This window comes from Myxocyprinus asiaticus, chromosome 49 (genome assembly GCF_019703515.2).
Source record: "Myxocyprinus asiaticus isolate MX2 ecotype Aquarium Trade chromosome 49, UBuf_Myxa_2, whole genome shotgun sequence".
Classification (NCBI taxonomy): Eukaryota; Metazoa; Chordata; class Actinopteri; order Cypriniformes; family Catostomidae; genus Myxocyprinus; species Myxocyprinus asiaticus.
The window spans coordinates 232,501-252,500 of record NC_059392.1 but is presented as its reverse complement, the minus strand read 5'-3'; the positions used below and the strand labels follow the sequence as shown (position 1 = coordinate 252,500).

At 39.5% G+C, this 20,000-nt stretch overlaps 3 protein-coding genes across 6 annotated transcripts in view; 1 reads left to right on the top strand and 2 right to left on the bottom strand.

Annotated features, from left to right (window-relative positions):
* LOC127438124 (rootletin-like) overlaps positions 1 to 5,021 on the bottom strand; it is a 29,631-nt gene extending 24,610 nt beyond the window's left edge. For both annotated transcript variants that reach the window (XM_051693418.1, XM_051693419.1), the window contains exon 1: positions 4,925 to 5,021. The gene's annotated coding sequence lies outside the window, so the exon portion shown is untranslated. The remainder of the gene's footprint in view (positions 1 to 4,924) is intronic.
* Positions 5,022 to 5,384: 363 nt separating this feature from the next.
* Positions 5,385 to 10,489, bottom strand: necap2 (NECAP endocytosis associated 2). Its single transcript, XM_051693251.1, has 8 exons — positions 10,265 to 10,489; positions 9,828 to 9,928; positions 9,653 to 9,757; positions 9,501 to 9,582; positions 9,311 to 9,419; positions 9,087 to 9,231; positions 6,047 to 6,146; positions 5,385 to 5,974 (listed from the first exon to the last, which is right to left on the bottom strand). The coding sequence occupies exons 1-8, from the start codon at positions 10,357 to 10,359 to the stop codon at positions 5,932 to 5,934; spliced, it is 780 nt and encodes a 259-aa protein (XP_051549211.1). The 5' UTR covers positions 10,360 to 10,489; the 3' UTR covers positions 5,385 to 5,931.
* Positions 10,490 to 17,651: 7,162 nt separating this feature from the next.
* The window catches only part of fbxo42 (F-box protein 42), a 15,605-nt gene continuing 13,256 nt past the window's right edge, over positions 17,652 to 20,000 (top strand). For 2 of the 3 annotated variants that reach the window (XM_051693243.1, XM_051693245.1), the window contains exons 1-2: positions 17,652 to 17,792; positions 18,381 to 18,624. In XM_051693243.1, the coding sequence (XP_051549203.1) occupies positions 18,405 to 18,624 (220 nt within the window). In that variant the 5' untranslated portion in view covers positions 17,652 to 17,792; positions 18,381 to 18,404. Of the gene's footprint in view, positions 17,801 to 18,380; positions 18,625 to 20,000 lie in introns of all 3 variants that reach the window. The other variant, XM_051693244.1, reaches the window with a different exon arrangement.

The following is a 20,000-nucleotide window of genomic DNA, read 5'->3' as shown; positions in this document are numbered from 1 at the left end:
GAACCGTCCCGAACAACACCTCAAACACACACTGAGAGACAGAGAGAGTGCGACAGACAGGAGGAGGAGACAGTGAGACAGCAGGAGCCTTTAATGAGATTGAATGAGATTTATCTGCAGGTGCTCGAGCGCTACACAAACTTAAACAGCGACATTAAACTATTAAAATACCGTCTATAAAACGACAATAAGACGATTCATAAATAAAATTAATTTATTACAAAAATAATAATAATAATATTAAAGATTAAAACCATTCCACACTAAAACACTGATCTCATGTGCTAACAAAATGTGTATTATTATTGTATTTGTGATGTTAAATAAGGCTGGTCATTAAAGTGTTCAGTCTGTATAGTAGCAGAGATTATTTAGCAGAGATGGTCCACTACTATTAAAATAAATGGGAGAAATCGGAACAATCAACGGATGTAGAAAAAAAAAAGTCCCTCCTTACAGGTATAAGAGCCAATCAACTTTTAGATACAGATATCGCCTGTCAATCAACTCGAGAACAAGCATGCGCATTAGCTATACAAGCCGGGAAAAGTGCGTTTTTTTTTTTTTTTTAGCTTACTATGCGATAAAGAAGCACAATTTATGATTCCAGTATTGTCAGATTTTATAGCTGATTTCAAAGATGTTCTTTGATCGTAATCTTGATCAACTGATTTTAAGATTTCAGTCTTTCTCCATTCAAGTAGACAAGAGTTGTACTGTCATAACTGGAAATAGTCTCCCGAGACCGTTCCAAACATCACCCACAGTGGACTGACTCGCTAAAGACACTTTGATAATAGCAACTATAAGTACCCGTCTCCATGGCAACAAACTCATCAACACAAACCGATCCTTTTGTCAAAGGAGAAATCAAACATATGTCAAAGATATGACAATGGTTAACAGATACATTTTTCTAAAAATATTTATTGGTTGTACATATTTTGTATGTCTGGTAATTAATAGCCTAACTTGAATTTAAGTCATTTTAAGTGCTAAATATTAATGACTGTAGTGAGACACAAAGCGCGTGCTGAGATTTACGTGTGTGATGTGTGTGTGTGTGATGTGTGTGATGTGTGTGTGATGTATCAGTTTATAATACTATATAATGTATATTAATAGTTGTGTTAATCGTGTTTATTTAATGACTGGTTCCAGTATAAACACGAGAGATGTGTGTGTGATGTGTGTGAGTGTGTTTGTGTGTGTGTGATGTGTGTGTGATGTGTGAGTGTGTGTGTGAGTGTGTGATGTGTGTGTGATGTGTCTGTGATGTGTGTGATGTATGTGTGTGATGTATCAGTTTATAATATTATATAATGTATATTAATAGTTGTGTTAATCGTGTTTATTTAATGACTGGTTCCGGTATAAACACGAGAGATGTGTGTGTGATGTGTGTGAGTGTGTTTGTGTGTGTGTGATGTGTGTGTGATGTGTGAGTGTGTGATGTGTGTGTGATGTGTCTGTGATGTGTGTGATGTATGTGTGTGATGTATCAGTTTATAATATTATATAATGTATATTAATAGTTGTGTTAATCGTGTTTATTTAATGACTGCTTCCAGTATAAACACGAGAGATGTGTGTGTGATGTGTGTGAGTGTGTGTGTGAGTGTGTGATGTGTGTGTGTGAGTGTGTGTGAGTGTGTGTGTGATGTGTGTGTGTGTGAGTGTGTGTGTGTGATGTATCAGTTTATAATACTATGTATATTAATAGTTGTGTTAATCGTGTTTATTTAATGACTGGTTCCAGTATAAACACGAGAGATGTGTGTGTGATGTGTGTGAGTGTGTGTGTGAGTGTGTGATGTGTGTGTGTGAGTGTGTGTGTGAGTGTGTGATGTGTGTGTGTGTGAGTGTGTGTGTGATGTATCAGTTTATAATATTATATAATGTATATTAATAGTTGTGTTAATCGTGTTTATTTAATGACTGGTTCCAGTATAAACACGAGAGATGTGTGTGTGATGTGTGTGAGTGTGTGTGTGAGTGTGTGATGTGAGTGTGTGATGTGTGTGTGTGAGTGTGTGATGTGTGTGTGTGAGTGTGTGATGTGATGTATCAGTTTATAATACTATGTATATTAATAGTTGTGTTAATCGTGTTTATTTAATGACTGGTTCCAGTATAAACACGAGAGATGTGTGTGTGTGATGTGTGTGAGTGTCTGTGATGTGTGTGATGTGTCTGTGATGTGTGTGAGTATGTGTGATGTGTGTGAGTGTGTGTGTGAGTGTGTGATGTGTGTGTGATGTGTGTGAGTGTGTGATGTGATGTATCAGTTTATAATACTATATAATGTATATTAATAGTTGTGTTAATCGTGTTTATTTAATGACTGGTTCCAGTATAAACACGAGAGATGTGTGTGTGATGTGTGTGAGTGTGTGTGTGAGTGTGTGAGTGTGTGTGTGAGTGTGTGATGTGATGTATCAGTTTATAATACTATATAATGTATATTAATAGTTGTGTTAATCGTGTTTATTTAATGACTGGTTCCAGTATAAACACGAGAGATGTGTGTGTGATGTGTGTGATGTGTGTGAGTGTGTGTGTGAGTGTGTGAGTGTGTGTGTGAGTGTGTGATGTGTGTGATGTGTGTGTGTGTTGTATCAGTTTATAATATTATATAATGTATATTAATAGTTGTGTTAATCGTGTTTATTTAATGACTGGTTCCAGTATAAACACGAGAGATGTGTGTGTGTGATGTGTGTGAGTGTCTGTGATGTGTGTGATGTGTCTGTGATGTGTGTGAGTATGTGTGATGTGTGTGAGTGTGTGTGTGAGTGTGTGATGTGTGTGTGTGATGTGTGTGATGTGTGTGTGTGTTGTATCAGTTTATAATATTATATAATGTATATTAATAGTTGTGTTAATCGTGTTTATTTAATGACTGGTTCCAGTATAAACACGAGAGATGTGAGTGTGTGATGTGTGTGTGTGATGTGTGTGAGTGTGTGTGTGAGTGTGTGTGTGATGTATCAGTTTATAATACTATGTATATTAATAGTTGTGTTAATCGTGTTTATTTAATGACTGGTTCCAGTATAAACACGAGAGATGTGTGTGTGTGATGTGTGTGAGTGTGTGTGTGAGTGTGTGATGTGTGTGTGTGATGTGTGTGTGATGTGTGAGAGTGTGTGTGTGATGTGTGTGTGTGAGTGTGTGATGTGTGTGAGTGTGTGTGTGAGTGTGTGATGTGTGTGTGTGAGTGTGTGTGAGTGTGTGTGTGAGTGTGTGATGTGTGTGTGTGAGTGTGTGTGTGATGTATCAGTTTATAATACTATGTATATTAATAGTTGTGTTAATCGTGTTTATTTAATGACTGGTTCCAGTATAAACATGAGAGATGTGTGTGTGATGTGTGTGAGTGTCTGTGATGTGTGTGTGTGAGTGTGTGATGTGTGTGTGATGTGTGTGAGTGTGTGTGATGTGTGTGTGTGAGTGTGTGATGTGTGTGTGATGTGTGTGAGTGTGTGTGTGAGTGTGTGATGTGTGTGTGTGAGTGTGTGATGTGTGTGTGATGTGTGTGAGTGTGTGTGTGAGTATGTGTGATGTGTGTGAGTGTGTGATGTGTGTGTGTGAGTGTGTGTGTGATGTATCAGTTTATAATACTATGTATATTAATAGTTGTGTTAATCGTGTTTATTTAATGACTGGTTCCAGTATAAACACGAGAGATGTGTGTGTGTGATGTGTGTGAGTGTCTGTGATGTGTGTGATGTGTCTGTGATGTGTGTGAGTATGTGTGATGTGTGTGAGTGTGTGTGTGTGAGTGTGTGATGTGTGTGTGATGTGTGTGAGTGTGTGATGTGATGTATCAGTTTATAATACTATATAATGTATATTAATAGTTGTGTTAATCGTGTTTATTTAATGACTGGTTCCAGTATAAACACGAGAGATGTGTGTGTGATGTGTGTGAGTGTGTGTGTGAGTGTGTGATGTGTGTGTGATGTGTGTGATGTGTGTGAGTATGTGTGATGTGTGTGAGTGTGTGTGTGTGTGTGTGATGTGTGTGAGTGTGTGTGTGAGTGTGTGATGTGATGTATCAGTTTATAATACTATATAATGTATATTAATAGTTGTGTTAATCGTGTTTATTTAATGACTGGTTCCAGTATAAACACGAGAGATGTGTGTGTGATGTGTGTGATGTGTGTGAGTGTGTGTGTGAGTGTGTGAGTGTGTGTGTGAGTGTGTGATGTGTGTGATGTGTGTGTGATGTGATGTATCAGTTTATAATACTATATAATGTATATTAATAGTTGTGTTAATCGTGTTTATTTAATGACTGGTTCCAGTATAAACACGAGAGATGTGTGTGTGATGTGTGTGATGTGTGTGAGTGTGTGTGTGAGTGTGTGAGTGTGTGTGTGAGTGTGTGTGTGAGTGTGTGATGTGTGTGATGTGTGTGTGATGTGATGTATCAGTTTATAATACTATATAATGTATATTAATAGTTGTGTTAATCATGTTTATTTAATGACTGGTTCCAGTATAAACACGAGAGATGTGTGTGTGTGATGTGTGTGAGTGTCTGTGATGTGTGTGATGTGTCTGTGATGTGTGTGAGTGTGTGTGTGAGTGTGTGATGTGTGTGTGATGTGTGTGAGTATGTGTGATGTGTGTGAGTATGTGTGTGTGAGTGTGTGTGTGAGTGTGTGATGTGTGTGTGATGTGTGTGAGTGTGTGATGTGATGTATCAGTTTATAATACTATGTATATTAATAGTTGTGTTAATCGTGTTTATTTAATGACTGGTTCCGGTATAAACACGAGAGATTCTCTCGATTATCGCGACAGTTCAGAGAATAAACGCGATGATGAACTCATGCTGATTGATTGAAAAGATCAATAATATTTCATACATCTGTCAACACATTCAAACACACATTACATCTCAAGATCTTACCGGAAACACCGCATTTAACGCCACACGAATCCCGCTTTAATCCCGTAAGTGTTTGTGATTGTTTCCGGGTCACTTTCACTTCCCGAAACTGAAGTTCCGAATCCCGATTATACACAAACTGACAAACGAACAAAACTTGTAGATTTATATCATGTACTTTTATATTTTAACGCAATAATTACATATAAAGCCGTATAATATCCCATTCAGTGACGCGATTGATCTCTTTATTAACACATATATAATAACATGTAGTTTATGATTTAATAAATACATGAGTAAACACAACTCAAAATGATTGATCCATTCATATTTAATAGAAATACAATTTAAAGTGTCAGATAATTATATTCATGAATCAGATCTCATACACCTGAAACAACACAAGCAATAATAAAGATCATTAAAGAACATTTTATAGGAATCAATAAATAATGTTATAATAATACAGCAGCACACGTCTCAGGAACAGCTTTATTTTCATATAAACCATCAGTTACATTCTACAGGTGTTTCAGAAAGGCACTTGAAGATTTTAATTACTGACAATATCAAGAATAAAGATGAAAGGAATAGTGTGGGGTTAGTGCTATATATATGTAATAGGGTGAACATCTTCTGCTATAAATGAATATAAAATAAGCTCTTAAAATCTTGATTTGAATGTGACTGTAATTATAAATCTCTTACATTGACACAATCATTGATTCTGACACACCAAACAAACTAAACACGTCAACAACTGACATCAAAACACAGGTAAACATACTGATCACATGACGACTGGATTGAGATGAATTATGAAAACAATAACTGAGGCCAAACAAACAGGAAGTGAGTGAATAACTAATAAGAAACATGTTTCACACGCTGGAATGTGTCAAATATGAGCCATTAGACTCAGACGTGACCACAGCCATACGTCATTGCATAGAAAACATCGTCCGTGTGACATCACAAGTCACATGACTCATGATGATGGCTCCTCACGTTCCCTTTATAAACTTCTAGAACTGCACCCAACCCGTCTGCGCCGCGTCCTGAGACGACCTGTCACACATCAGAGAGTGAGACAGACACATCAGACAGACAGACAGAGAGACAGACAGTATGAATACTGACCCTGAGCCTGCAGCTGTAAAATCCCCCCACAGGTCCTGAGAGGGCGGAGCAGCGATGGGGGCGGAGACAGGGGCGGGGCCCCCAAAATCCAACAGCGTCCCTAAAAGAGGGGATAATAAATAGCCACACCCACACTAATTGCAATCTTTTCAATAATATATGTCAAAAATAATTTAACATATATTATCAAAAATAACTGAATTTATTAAAATAATATAATAAGTTATATAATTACATAATAGATACATTATATAATGATTGTAATAAATTACAAAAAATAGGGCAGTTCATTCATATAAAAAATAATTTATCGAAATTAAGGACCTCATTTATATATAATTATACAAACATAACATTAAAATGTATACAATTAGTAGAAAAATTATATTCAATTTTAATAAATTAATTATAATAGGGCTGTTGATTATTTATAATAATCGCAATGATGGACCTCATTTACATATAATTATATCAAAATATAACTTCAAAATTAAGAATTTAATTCATGAAAATTGGAACATTACAGCTATATAATTAATTGTTTAATAATATTCAATTATATTAAATAAATTATAATAAATAGGGCTGCTGATTGCTTAAAATAATCCAAATGAAGGACCTAATTATATATAATTATATAAAAATATATAATTTTTTAAACACATATTAAAAATAATAATTTATTTTAATAAAATTGTATGTTATCCAGCTACATATTTAACAAATCAATTTAATTCAATTATAATAAATCTATTATAATAAATAGGGCTGTTGATTGTTTAAAATAAATCACAATGACGGACCTCATTACATATAATTATTTAAAAATATAACATTGACATTCACATTAAGGCCGTGTGTCCACCAAAGTGTTTTAAGTAGAACATGGAACAGAGAAGATAAAAGTTCTGTATACTTTTATCTTTTAATCCCAGACATGCACTCAATGAATGATGCACAATTTTCTGAAGTGTGTACTGACGGGACCATTCTGCGATTGCTTGAAGTTTGTGTGTTAGTAAAACTGAATTAAGACTGAGTATAATTATTAATTGTTTATTTTACCATACTTCAATGCAGTGGTAATTTAGTATTCAATTTAACACTACATCAGGAGTTTGGTTTAATAAATAAAATAAAATATTTGGAAATTATAGATTCTAAAGGCTTATTTTAATGTTGGCTGCAAAGTGGACACATTTGTTTTATTCTCAGAACGTTATCAAACTGTTTACACGCTCATGGGTCATGATGATGTGGGTCATGATGATGTGGGTCTCGTGAATGGTTTGTTTGGCATCCCATTCAGCACACCACTAAATAAAACAGGCTGCATGACACTGTTAAATGATTGTTACTCTGGCAGTATTCACATACAGGTGTGAGGGACTTCAGCATTTTACAAATAACACAAAGAACAAACGTATTCCTCACTCGCTTGGTTTTGCTCGCATGTCCCCTCTGTGTGTGAATGATAATTATATTTATTTATCACACATTATACATTTGCACATATACAGTGAAATTCTTTTTTCCACATATCCCAGCTAGGCTGGGGTCAGAGTGCAGGGTCAGCCATGATACAGCACCCCTGGATCAGATAGGGTCAAGGGCCTTGCTCAAGGGCCCAACAGTGGCATCTTGGCAGTACTGGGGCTTGAACCCCCAACCTTCTGATCAGTAACCCAGAGCCTTAACCACTGAGCTTTAGACAACCACTTTAGACAATTAGCCAATTAGCTTCTGATAGGAGGTGTACTGAATTGGAGGTGTACCTGTGGATGTATTTTAAGGTTCAAACTCAGTGCCTCTTTGTTTGACACCATGGGAAAATCAAAAGAAATCAGCCAAGACCTCAGAAACAAAACTGTGGACCTCCACAAGTCTGGTTCATCCTTGTGAGCAATTTCCAAACACCTGAAGGTACCATGTTCGTCTGTACAAACAATAATACGCAAGTATAAACACCATGGGTCCACACAGCCATCATACTGCTCAGGAAGGAGACGCATTCTGTCTCCTAGAGATGAACGTAGTTCAAAAGTGCAAATCAATCCCAGAACAACAGCAAAGGACCTTGTGAAGATGCTGGAGGAAACAGGTAGACAAGTATCTATATCCACAGTAAAATGAGTCTTATATGGACATAACCTGAAAGACTGCTCAGCAAGGAAGAAGCCACTGCTCCAAAACCACCATAAAAAAGCCAGACTACAGTTTGCAAGTGCACATGGGGACAAAGATCTTACTTTTTGGAGAAATGTCCTCTCGTCTGATGAAGCAAAAATTGAACTGTTTGGCCATAATGACCATCGTTATGTTTGGAGGAAAAAGGGTGAGGCTTGCAAGCTGAAGAACACCATCCCAACCGTGAAGCATGGGGGTGGCAGCATCATGTTGTGGGGGTGCTTTGCTGCAGGAGGGACTGGTGCACTTCACAAAATAGATGGCATCATGAGGAAGGAAAATGATGTGGATATATTGAAGCAACATCTCAAGACATCAGCCAGGAAGTTAAAGCTCAGTCGCAAATGGGTCTTCCAAATGGACAATGACCCCAAGCATACCTCCAAAGTTGTGGCAAAATGGCTTAAGGACAACAAAGTCAAGGTATTGGAGTGCCCATCACAAAGCCCTGACCTCAATCCAATAGAACATTTGTGGGCAGAACTGAAAAAGCGTGTGCGAGCAAGGAGACCTACAAACCTGACTCAGTTACACCAGTTCTGTCTGGAGGAATGGGACAAAATTCCAGCAACTTGTAATAAATCATTCTCTCTACTATTATTCTGACATTTCACATTCTTAAAATAAAGTAGTGATCCTAACTGACCTAAGACAGGGAAAGTTTTCTACGATTAAATGTCAGGAATTGTGAAAAACTGAGTTTAAATGGATTTGGTTAAGGTGCATGTAAACTTCTGACTTCAACTGTACATAAAAATATAATGAAAAATTTGAAGAAAAAATGGGCAATTTAGCTGTCAGTGTGTATGTCAGTTGTTTGTGTGATGATGATGTTAGTGTGTGTGACGTATACCTGTGCTGGTCGGACACACAGCTGTCGTCGCCGGCGCTGCAGGTGGAGGGAGGAGCCCGCCGCTCTTCACACCAGGAGGAGGAGGAAGTAAACCGCCGCCCACTGCCCGAGACTTCGCCCCACCGGACTCTTTCTTCTTTATATTCTGAGAGACAGAGAGACAGATTTAACACCCGTCTGTCTGCCTGTATCAGCACACATCATCATCCACAGCGTTCTCTCACCCCGATGTTGATCTTGATGGTCTGACCCTCTTTGAAGCCTAGATCCAGCTTCGGCCCCGGGTCCTGATTGGCTTCCTGTCGGGCGAATTCACTCTCCTGCTTCACCCACCTGACAGAAATGGAGAGAGTGTACAATGACATCAGCAGGTCAAAGGTCAGACTCAAGTGTCAGGTTTATTAAATGACTCACTTGAAATGGTCTTGTAGTGCCACATTGAAATCAAAAGAATCGCCGCGATCAGCGAAACCGAGGCCAATGAACGCGTGACGACCTGAAAGAATCAAACATCATTAGTGTGAGAATAATAAACAGCTTTAACACAAATGAATGTTGTTTATTACCGTTTCCATCTTCAATCCTGATGACGAAGTATCTGCTGGAGTCTGTGACGGCTTCAACAGCAGAACCTGGATACTGATCCACAGGAGCCTGAGCGAACAACTCACCTGAACAACATGGCATTAATAAAGCATACAGTATATATGTGTGTACATATACAGGTGTTGTGATGTTCACCTGTGTTCTTGTCCTCTAGTTTAATGAAAGCAGTTGTTCCTTTGGCTGTGATTTTCATGCGTCCACTCCACGCCGGCTCGTCTAGTTTCCAATCCGCTGCCCTGAAACATTAATAACATGTCAAATAAAAACCTTCCACCAGAATATCATGTTTGATGTTACTGTAAATACCTTTCATTTCAATTCTAATGTATATGTGTTCCATATATGCAGAAATATCTGTCATATTCATGTATTCATGAGTCTCCTGTTATCAACTGTTGAAGTGTTTGTGGTTCTGCTTTCATCATTCATAACTGAACCAAACACATATCAGATTATGAATGAATGAGTGAATTATTCGGTGTAAAAATAAAACTCAAAATAAAGTCAGTCTTAACACATGAGTGTGTTTTCAGAGTTGATGAAAGTTGTGTTTTGTGTGTTGTTTTTCTCACCGGTATCCGCGGTTGGATGCTCTCGGCGGGATTTTATAAACATGAACTTCAGGTTTGACACAAACTACAGACTCATAAACACTGTCCGCCATCATCACTCACCGACACAACCGACACAACACTGGACTTCCGCCTCCGCAAACAGACACAACACTGGACTTCCGCCTCCGCAAACAGACGCAAACTAATAAAAGTCCCTCTCTTTCAACAACACAACTTTTACTTGACAATCAAAACTGCGTGTGATATAATGCTATTGTTTTCAGAGGATACAGTTTTTTCTCTCTTGGCACATTGGCAGATTTTCACTAGTTAGTACTCTGATGCCAGCTGTAACTACGGACTTCTAAATGTAAATGAGAAACACGAGTTACTCAAAAAGAGGATCTGACCGTGAACATCAGAAGCACTCACTGCTGACACCTGCTGGATCATGAAGCTCATCTCTCCACACATACAAACATGACACGTTTCATCAAATATTGACAAAACATTCGAAATTAAGTCAACCAGACTCCCAAAAACCAGCTTGACCAGCTCATGACCAGCTTAAACCAGCTACCATCTTCCAAAAACCAGCTTGACCAGCTCATGACCAGCTTAAACCAGCTACCATCATCCAAAAGCCATCTTGACCAGCTCATGACCAGCTTAAACCAGCTACCATCTTCCAAAAGCCATCTTGACCAGCTCATGACCAGCTTAAACCAGCTCCCATCATCCAAAAGCCATCTTGACCAGCTCATGACCAGCTTAAACCAGCTACCATCTTCCAAAAGCCATCTTGAGCAGCTCATGACCAGTTTAAACCAGCTACCGTCTTCCAAAAGCCATCTTGACCAGCTCATGACCAGCTTAAACCAGCTACCATCTTCCAGAAACCATCTTGACCAGCTCACGACCAGCTTAAACCAGCTACCATTTCCAAAAACCAGCTTGACCAGCTCATGACCAGCTTAAACCAGCTACCATCTTCCAAAAGCCATCTTGACCAGCTCATGACCAGCTTAAACCAGCTACCATCTTCCAAAAACCAGCTTGACCAGCTCATGACCAGCTTAAACCAGCTACCATCATCCAAAAGCCATCTTGACCAGCTCATGACCAGCTTAAACCAGCTACCATCTTCCAAAAGCCATCTTGACCAGCTCATGACCAGCTTAAACCAGCTCCCATCATCCAAAAGCCATCTTGACCAGCTCATGACCAGCTTAAACCAGCTACCATCTTCCAAAAGCCATCTTGAGCAGCTCATGACCAGTTTAAACCAGCTACCGTCTTCCAAAAGCCATCTTGACCAGCTCATGACCAGCTTAAACCAGCTACAATTTCCAAAAACCAGCTTGACCAGCTCATGACCAGCTTAAACCAGCTACCATCTTCCAAAAGCCATCTTGAGCAGCTCATGACCAGCTTAAACCAGCTACCATCTTCCAAAAACCAGCTTGAGCAGCTTAAACCAGCTACCATCTTCCAAAAAACATCTTGACCAGCTCATGACCAGCTTAAACCAGCTACCATCTTCCAAAAACCATTGTGACCAGCTCATGACCAGCTTAAACCAGCTACTATCTTCCAAAAACCAGCTTGACCAGCTCATGACCACCTTAAACCAGCTACCATCTTCCAAAAACCATCTTGAGCAGCTCATGACCAGCTTAAACCAGCTACCATCTTCCAAAAGTATGGACTCAAGATTGCGCCGAGTATAGCTGCTGCATTGCGAGCTCCGAAACAACATTGTAGTTTTTGTTTGTTTTGTTTACAATTCTTATGTTTTTTTGTCTTGGATGTTGTCTGCCTTATTGTCTACGACAGACAAACACTTTTGGACACTGGTTCTGCAATTACACACCGTAAACCAGACTTCAAATTCCTCAATGCCGACCCGCTGATTACAAACACGCCAGCGGAGCCCTTTGTCTGGGCAGCCCGGCCGCGGAAATGCAGAAGGAAAAGGGGAAACAGAGCCGGCTTTCTCATCAGAGTAAGACGTCGTGCAAATCGACCCCCACTACCCAGTATTCTACTGGCAAATGTTCAGTCTCTGGACAACAAGCTCTGTGAGCTGAGAGCGCGGATCTCTTTCCAACGAGAGATGAGGGACTGCTGCATTATCTGCCTTACAGAAACTTGGATGTCTGCGGAGATTCCAGACTCAGCCATTGAACCCACGGGGTTCTCCGTGCACCGAGCGGACAGAGCGAAAAACCTCTCAGGTAAAACTAGAGGAGGTGGTGGTGTATGTTTTATGATCAACAAATCCTGGTGTGATCAGAGGAACGTACATTCTATCAAGTCTTTCTGCTCTCCTGATCTGGAATTTCTCATGCTTCTGTGTCGACCATTCTGGCTCCCGAGGGAATTCACAGCGGTCGTTATCACAGCTGTGTATATCCCGCCACAAGCCGACACAGACCAGGCACTCAAGGAACTGTATGGGATTATAAGTGAGCAGGAAACCGCGCACCCTGAGGCCGCGTTCATTGTGACCGGGGACTTTAATAAAGCCAATCTCAAATCAATCACACCAAAATACCACCAACACATCAGTTTTAACACACGAGGGGACCGGGTTTTGGACCATTGCTACTCTCCCTTCCTGGATGGCTACAAATCCCTCCCCCGCCCACCATTTGGCAAATCAGACCACTCTTCCGTTCTCCTTCTGCCCGCTTACAGACAGAAATTGAAACAGGAAGCACCCACCCTCAAATCAAAGCAGCAAAACGCCAGTACAGGGACAAGATTGAAAGACAGTTTAACACCATCACCTCTAGAAGCATGTGGAAGGGAATTAACATCATCACGGACTTTAAAGGGAATAAAAACTCCGCCGTGAACACCGCTGCCTCTCTCCCGGATGAGCTAAATACTTTTTATGCTCGTTTTAAGGGAAATAACACCGCCCTCGCGGAGAGAGCGCTCACGGCCGAAGCTACAGAGGTTAGTTCACTCTCCGTCTCTGTAGCGGATGTAATCCGATCCTTCCAAAGGGTGAATATCCATAAAGACGCAGGTCCAGATGGCATTCCGGGCTGCGTCATCAGAGCGTGCATGAACCATCTGGCTGGTGTTTTTACGGACATTTTCAACCTTTCCCTCTCTTTGTCTGTAGTCCCCACATGCTTTAAAATGTCCACCATTGTGCCTGTACCAAAGCAATCCAAAATCACTTGCTTAAATGACTGGCGTCCTGTTGCTCTGACCCCCATCATCAGCAAATGCTTTGAGAGACTAATCAGAGATTACATCTGCTCTGTGCTGCCTCCATCACTGGACCCATTGCAGTTTGCTTACCGCTACAACCGCTCCACTGATGATGCCATTGCATCTACAATACACACTGCTCTTTCCCACCTGGAAAAAAAGGAACACTTATGTGAGAATGCTGTTTGTAGACTACAGCTCAGCATTCAACACCATAGTGCCCTCCAAGCTTGATAAGAAACTCCGGGCTCTGGGCTTAAACAGCTCGCTGTGCAGCTGGATCCTGGACTTCCTGTCAAGCAGACGCCAGGTGGTTAGAATGGGCAGCAACATCTCCTCATCACTGACCTTCAACACTGGAGCCCCACAGGGCTGTGTTCTCAGCCCACTCCTGTATTCTCTGTACACACATGACTGTGTGGCAACACATAGCTCCAATGCCATCATTAAGTTTGCTGATGATACGATGGTGGTAGGTCTGATCACTGACAATGATGAAACAGCCTACAGAGAGGAGGTGCACACTCTGACACGCTGGTGTCAGGAGCACAACCTCTCCCTCAATGTCAGTAAGACAAAGGAGCTTGTGGTGGACTTCAGGAGAAAAGACAGAGAATACAGTCCCATCACCATCAATGGAGAACCAGTGGAGAGAGTCAGCAGCTTCAAGTTCCTGGGTGTCCACATCACTGAGGATATCACAAAACACAGCTTGACCAGCTCATGACCAGCTTAAACCAGCTACCATCTTCCAAAAACCATCTTGACCAGCTCATGACCAGCTTAAACCAGCTACTATCTTCCAAAACACAGCTTGAGCAGCTCATGACCAGCTTAAACCAGCTACCATCTTCCAAAAACCATCTTGACCAGCTCATGACCAGCTTAAACCAGCTACCATCTTCCAAAACACAGCTTGACCAGCTCATGACCAGCTTAAACCAGCTACCATCTTCCAAAACCAGCTTGAGCAGCTCATGACCAGCTTAAACCAGCTACCATCTTCCAAAACACAGCTTGACCAGCTCATGACCAGCTTAAACCAGCTACCATCTTCCAAAATCCATCTTGACCAGCTTAAACCAGCTACCATCCAAAAACCATCTTGAGCAGCTCATGACCAGCTTAAACCAGCTACCATCTTCCAAAACACAGCTTGACCAGCTCATGACCAGCTTAAACCAGCTACCATCTTCCAAAATCCATCTTGACCAGCTTAAACCAGCTACCATCCAAAAACCATCTTGAGCAGCTCATGACCAGCTTAAACCAGCTACCATCTTCCAAAACACAGCTACCAGATTAAGCTGGTATGATATGGTACACACATATCATTAATGAATAATCACATATAAAACATTCAGAATACATATAAATGATTCTTTTACACATAACACTGTGTGTCACTGACTGATGACACAAATATTCAGTTATTTTCTATTATGAATGATCTGCAGATGATAAATGCAGTATGATTTCACTGTATGTGTGATAGTGAGAGTGTAATATGTAAATGAGGTATAATTCGAGTGTATTTTCGTCTGTTGATTGATTAGCAGTGCCACCTATGAGTGGCTTCCTTATAGTTGTATCTGCATATTAAGCTGAGATAGAAGAAAGTATTTTAACACTGAAAAAGTGACACACTTAAGCTTTAAGTTCGAGATGGAGCACTTAAATGAATGGGAGAAAGTGGAACGCCCAATATGGCAGATGTAGAAAGGAAGTCCCGCCTTACAGGTAAAAGAGCCAATCACTGTTTAAATAGAGACACCTGTCAATCAACTTGAGAACGCGCATGTGCATTAGCTGGACCAGCCTGAAAAGTAACGTTTTTTTTGGCGTGATCTTAGCATAAGAAGCACAATTTATGAGACCAGTGTTGTCAGATTTTACTGCTGATTTGAAATATGTTCTTTGATCGTAATCTTGAACAACAGTGTCTGAATTCCTGTCTAATAATACTGTTATAAGAAGCCGCGCTCCAGTTCCCAGTAATGCTTTGTGTTATGAATAAATTATGCAGATTAGTGTGTACTGCTTAGCTTTACTTCTTGCTGATTTTACATACACTGTTATTTTATTTGTTGTAACTTTCAGTTATTTGTCTTTTTGTGATTATTCAGAGATCATTTTACACTTAATATCTTGTTTTTAGTTTTCGTCTTCGTTGTGATTTGCATGTTAAATGATCAGGTACACACGCACTGCATGCTCTCCTGAGTGTGTGCGCGATAGAAACCATAATTTCAAAATAACAGTCATCAACGTTTCTTAATCTTATGACTTGTTCATTTACTTTGCATGTGTTTGTGGGGCCCCCAAGGCTTGTCGGGGCCCTAGGCGGCCGCCTGTATCGCCTGCAGGACGGGCCGGCTCTGTCCTGCGTCCAAGTGCTCCTCGCTGCAGACCGTAGCGCAGTGACATAGTGGATGTTTTAATGCACATTCATATTCACATTTTATTGTTTTGTTTTATTACTGTAGCGTACTTAACAGTCATTAATACAGTATATATTCATATAACATTGTTCGATTATTAAACCACAAAGGGCTTCAACGATTAAATTAAATGAATAGATAAATCAGGCTGTTCGCTTCAGAATGTATGTACGCTGTTCTGTCTGTATTGTGTATAAGCATTATTATTACAGTGTATTCAGAGCGGTTCTGTGCTCCACAACTCAGAGGAACAGATGCGCTCCATTCGGTTCTGTGTGCTGAACGCGTCATTTATAAAGTGCTTCAGATTCACTTTAATTTCATTTTTGCATACTTCCAAGCAGTAGTGTAGTCTAGGGCATACGCAGGTATATGCTGTATGCCCACCTATCTTTCTTAGGATTTTGCATATGCCCACCTAAAATAAGTGATGATACGTGTGGTGGCCAGAAGAACTGGGTTAGTCTTTTGACCCGGAACATTTTCAATCTAATAACGTGAGCACTGTTGTCTGAATTGTGACTTTTATAATTTTATTACTATTATTTTAAAAGTGTAAAGACATTCTCTCTAAACGGGAACGGATCTGCAGGAGCACAACTGATGGCATGAACAAGACAGACAGTCCGACTTAACTGATCCACCAATCAGAACGTTCATGTCACACCATTGGATATTTACTAACCAATCATATTTTGAGTTTCAGTAAAGGGGCGGGACATTTACAGCATCTAATGCTGATGCATGAGCATCCCTGGAGTAACCATAATTTGTGCATATTTATACATTTAAATTTAAGGTATGTAATTAAACTGAAAATACTGCATGTTATTGCACCCGTGTTAGTTTTTGATGCTCTTCACAGATGCTGGGAAACTGTGTCCTGTAATTATTCACATCAAATTATTTATTGTATTTTTGTGCTTTTTTCTTGTGATATTAAATTATTTAAATTTATATTTCTTAGTAGGAAAACAATTTCACTATACACAGAAAAGCACATTATAATACACAAATAAAACAAATAACCATTAATTATTACGTAGACTATATATGTTCATACAAGATAACGTGTTAAAGTGAACATTATTATACTTATATTAACAGTTTATTGTGTATTATGTATGTATTAGTTTATTAATTAGAGTAATTTTCATAGTAGCCTAATGAAAGGATCATTAAAGACACTTATTAATTTAAATACATATTTAACATCAAGTTAACATAGTTCTTAGTTGTTCTGTACGCCATGCCAACAAGAAACTCACCCTGATATACATTTTGTAAATTTATATTTGACTATAATTACAACAGACATTTTTTAATGGAAAAATATCTATTTTTACACATTTGACATATGTACTGTATATAACCGGGTGCATGGGGGGTCCTTCACAGTATGCCCACCTCTTCAGACACTACATGTTAATACACAAATACACTTAATTCACCCCATGGCATTTATGTACAGCAGAGGAGATGTTAACATGAGGAGGATATCGCTAAATTCATGTGTGTGTTTTCTGTGGGTGAAGAGGTGAATAAGTGTGAACCATTTTTAAAAGCTAAGCTTAACAAATGTCTCAGTGTAATACTTTAATACTAAATATACTCCCTGTAATGCTTAAAAAACAAAACATCCACTACGTCACCAATATCCCTACGTCATCGCGCTACAGTCTGCAGCGAGGACCCTGTCCCTGCGTGCGCGCTCTGCGTGACGTGTGTGCGTGCGCGCTCTAGATCGGATGGAAGATGGCGGATGTTTGTAGTGTGAACCTGGAAGAGAGCAGCTGATACAAAACACAAACATCAAGCGCAGGAAATAAAGAAAATAAACCCGCGGAGCAGAGATAGACAGACTGAGAGACAGACAGGTAAATATGTGAGTGCCTGTCTCACTGCACACATCATAAAAAACACAAACAATCAGCAGATGTGAATGAACCGGCTGATAGCGCACTGCTAATCAATCAACAGACGAAAATACACTCGAATTATACCTCATTTACATATTACACTCTCAAATTATACCTCATTTACATATTACACTCTCACTATCACACATACAGTGAAATCATACTGCATTTATCATCTGCAGATCATTCATAATAGAAAATAACTGAATATTTGTGTCATCAGTCAGTGACACACAGTGTTATGTGTAAAAGAATCATTTATATGTATTCTGAATGTTTTATATGTGATTATTCATTAATGATATGTGTGTATTTTATTTGTTTTTGTTGTTTGATTGATGAATTGGTTAGATGTGATATGTTTATGTTCCATTCTTTAATTTAATATGACATTTTCATGACAGAAATAATGTTATCAGCATAATAATTAAATTATTTAGTTAACATGAACTTGAGAATGATACAGAAACAGTACAGAATCTGAAATTAGGTTTCTTTTTTTATGTCATAACTTTAGTGTGTCTGTGTTGAATGTGTTCTTGTCAGATCCACCGTCAGACAGACAGCATCATGTCTCGCTGCTCAGACGGTGAAGACAGCTGCTTTGTTGCCATGGACACCGAAGACAGTGTTGAGACGGCGGACAGTAGGACGAGAGCGGCGGCGAGCGCTCACAGTATGGGTGAACTGCCAGAGGAAGTGCTGGAGTACATCCTGTCCTTCCTGTCTCCATATCAAGAGCACAAGACTGCCGCCCTGGTGTGCAAACAGTGGTATCGCCTCATTAAAGGTCAGTGCGCGACAGCAGCGGTTACTCTACATATGTGATCGCGTGCGTTTGAGTCTGAATCGCTGCTTACTCCTGTATTTAGTGATGTATTATAGATTATATATGCCAGTAGGTCATATTGCGCCGCTCCTCGTAACGTAACATTAATTCTTAATATCGAAAATGACGTAATTACTCGTGAAAATACCTATTCTTGTTTTCAGATATCTGTAATGTGATTTAACTAGTAAGAACACTTTTAAGATATCTTTAATTACTCTACAATTTAATGATATCTGACATCCATTTCCAGATATCTGAATTTTACATTGTCACTATAGTGAAAACTAAATTACACAGATCACAAAAGAGCATTTTTACTAGTTGTAATACAGTTGTTGTTATCAGGAATGAACATTTGCACTTGTAACAATGTAATTATTGATATAAAAAATTATCATTTTTACTAGTAATAAGTGTATTTCTGATATGTAAAAACGAAAACTTAAAATAAATTAATTTTTGATATCTGTAATTGTGTTTTGAACAGGAGTTAATGACGGATCATTGTGAAAATTTACTAGTGAAAATGCAGTTACAGGTAGAGGTAGACTGATATATCGGTTTTACCGATTAATCGGTGCCGATAGTTGCTTTTTTGGAACTACCGGTTATCTGCAATAATCTCTACATAGCTTTTTTTTTTTTATTCCCCATTCATGACCAGCTTAAACCAGCTACCATCTTCCAAAAACCACTCAGTGAGTATTGACGCTGACTACCACACCTGGAGTCACGAGTTTGAATCCAGGGTGTGCTGAGTGACTCCAGTCAGGTCTCCTAAGCAACCAAATTGGTCCGGTTGCTTGGGAGGGTAGAGTCACATGGGGTAACCTCCTCGTGGTCGCTATAATGTGGTTCTCGCTCTCGGTGGGGCACGTGGTGAGTTGTGCGTGGATGCCACGGAGAATAGCGTGAAGCCTCCACACGCGCTACGTCTCTGCGGTAACACGCTCAACAAGCCACATGATAAGATGCGCAGATTGACGGTCTCAGATGTAACTGAGATTCGTCCTCCGCCACCCGGATTGAGGCGAGTCACTACACCACCACGAGGACTTAGAGCGCATTGGGAATTGGGCATTACAAACTGGGGAGAAAATAATTTCAAAAACATTATTCAGTGATATGAAGTGGTTAATGTTCTGTAAAATTATTATTGTATTATTAATAACGTTTTATTTAACACTAAGGCTGTTTAACGCATCCAGGTATTATTTTTGTTAATATTTATATTAACTACATTGTAGCATTTGATAATTTTAGTGCGTGAGCATGACACTGAACTGATGTGGAGCGTGAGAAGCGGAGTGCCCGTCTGTGCTCGTTTATGGTGC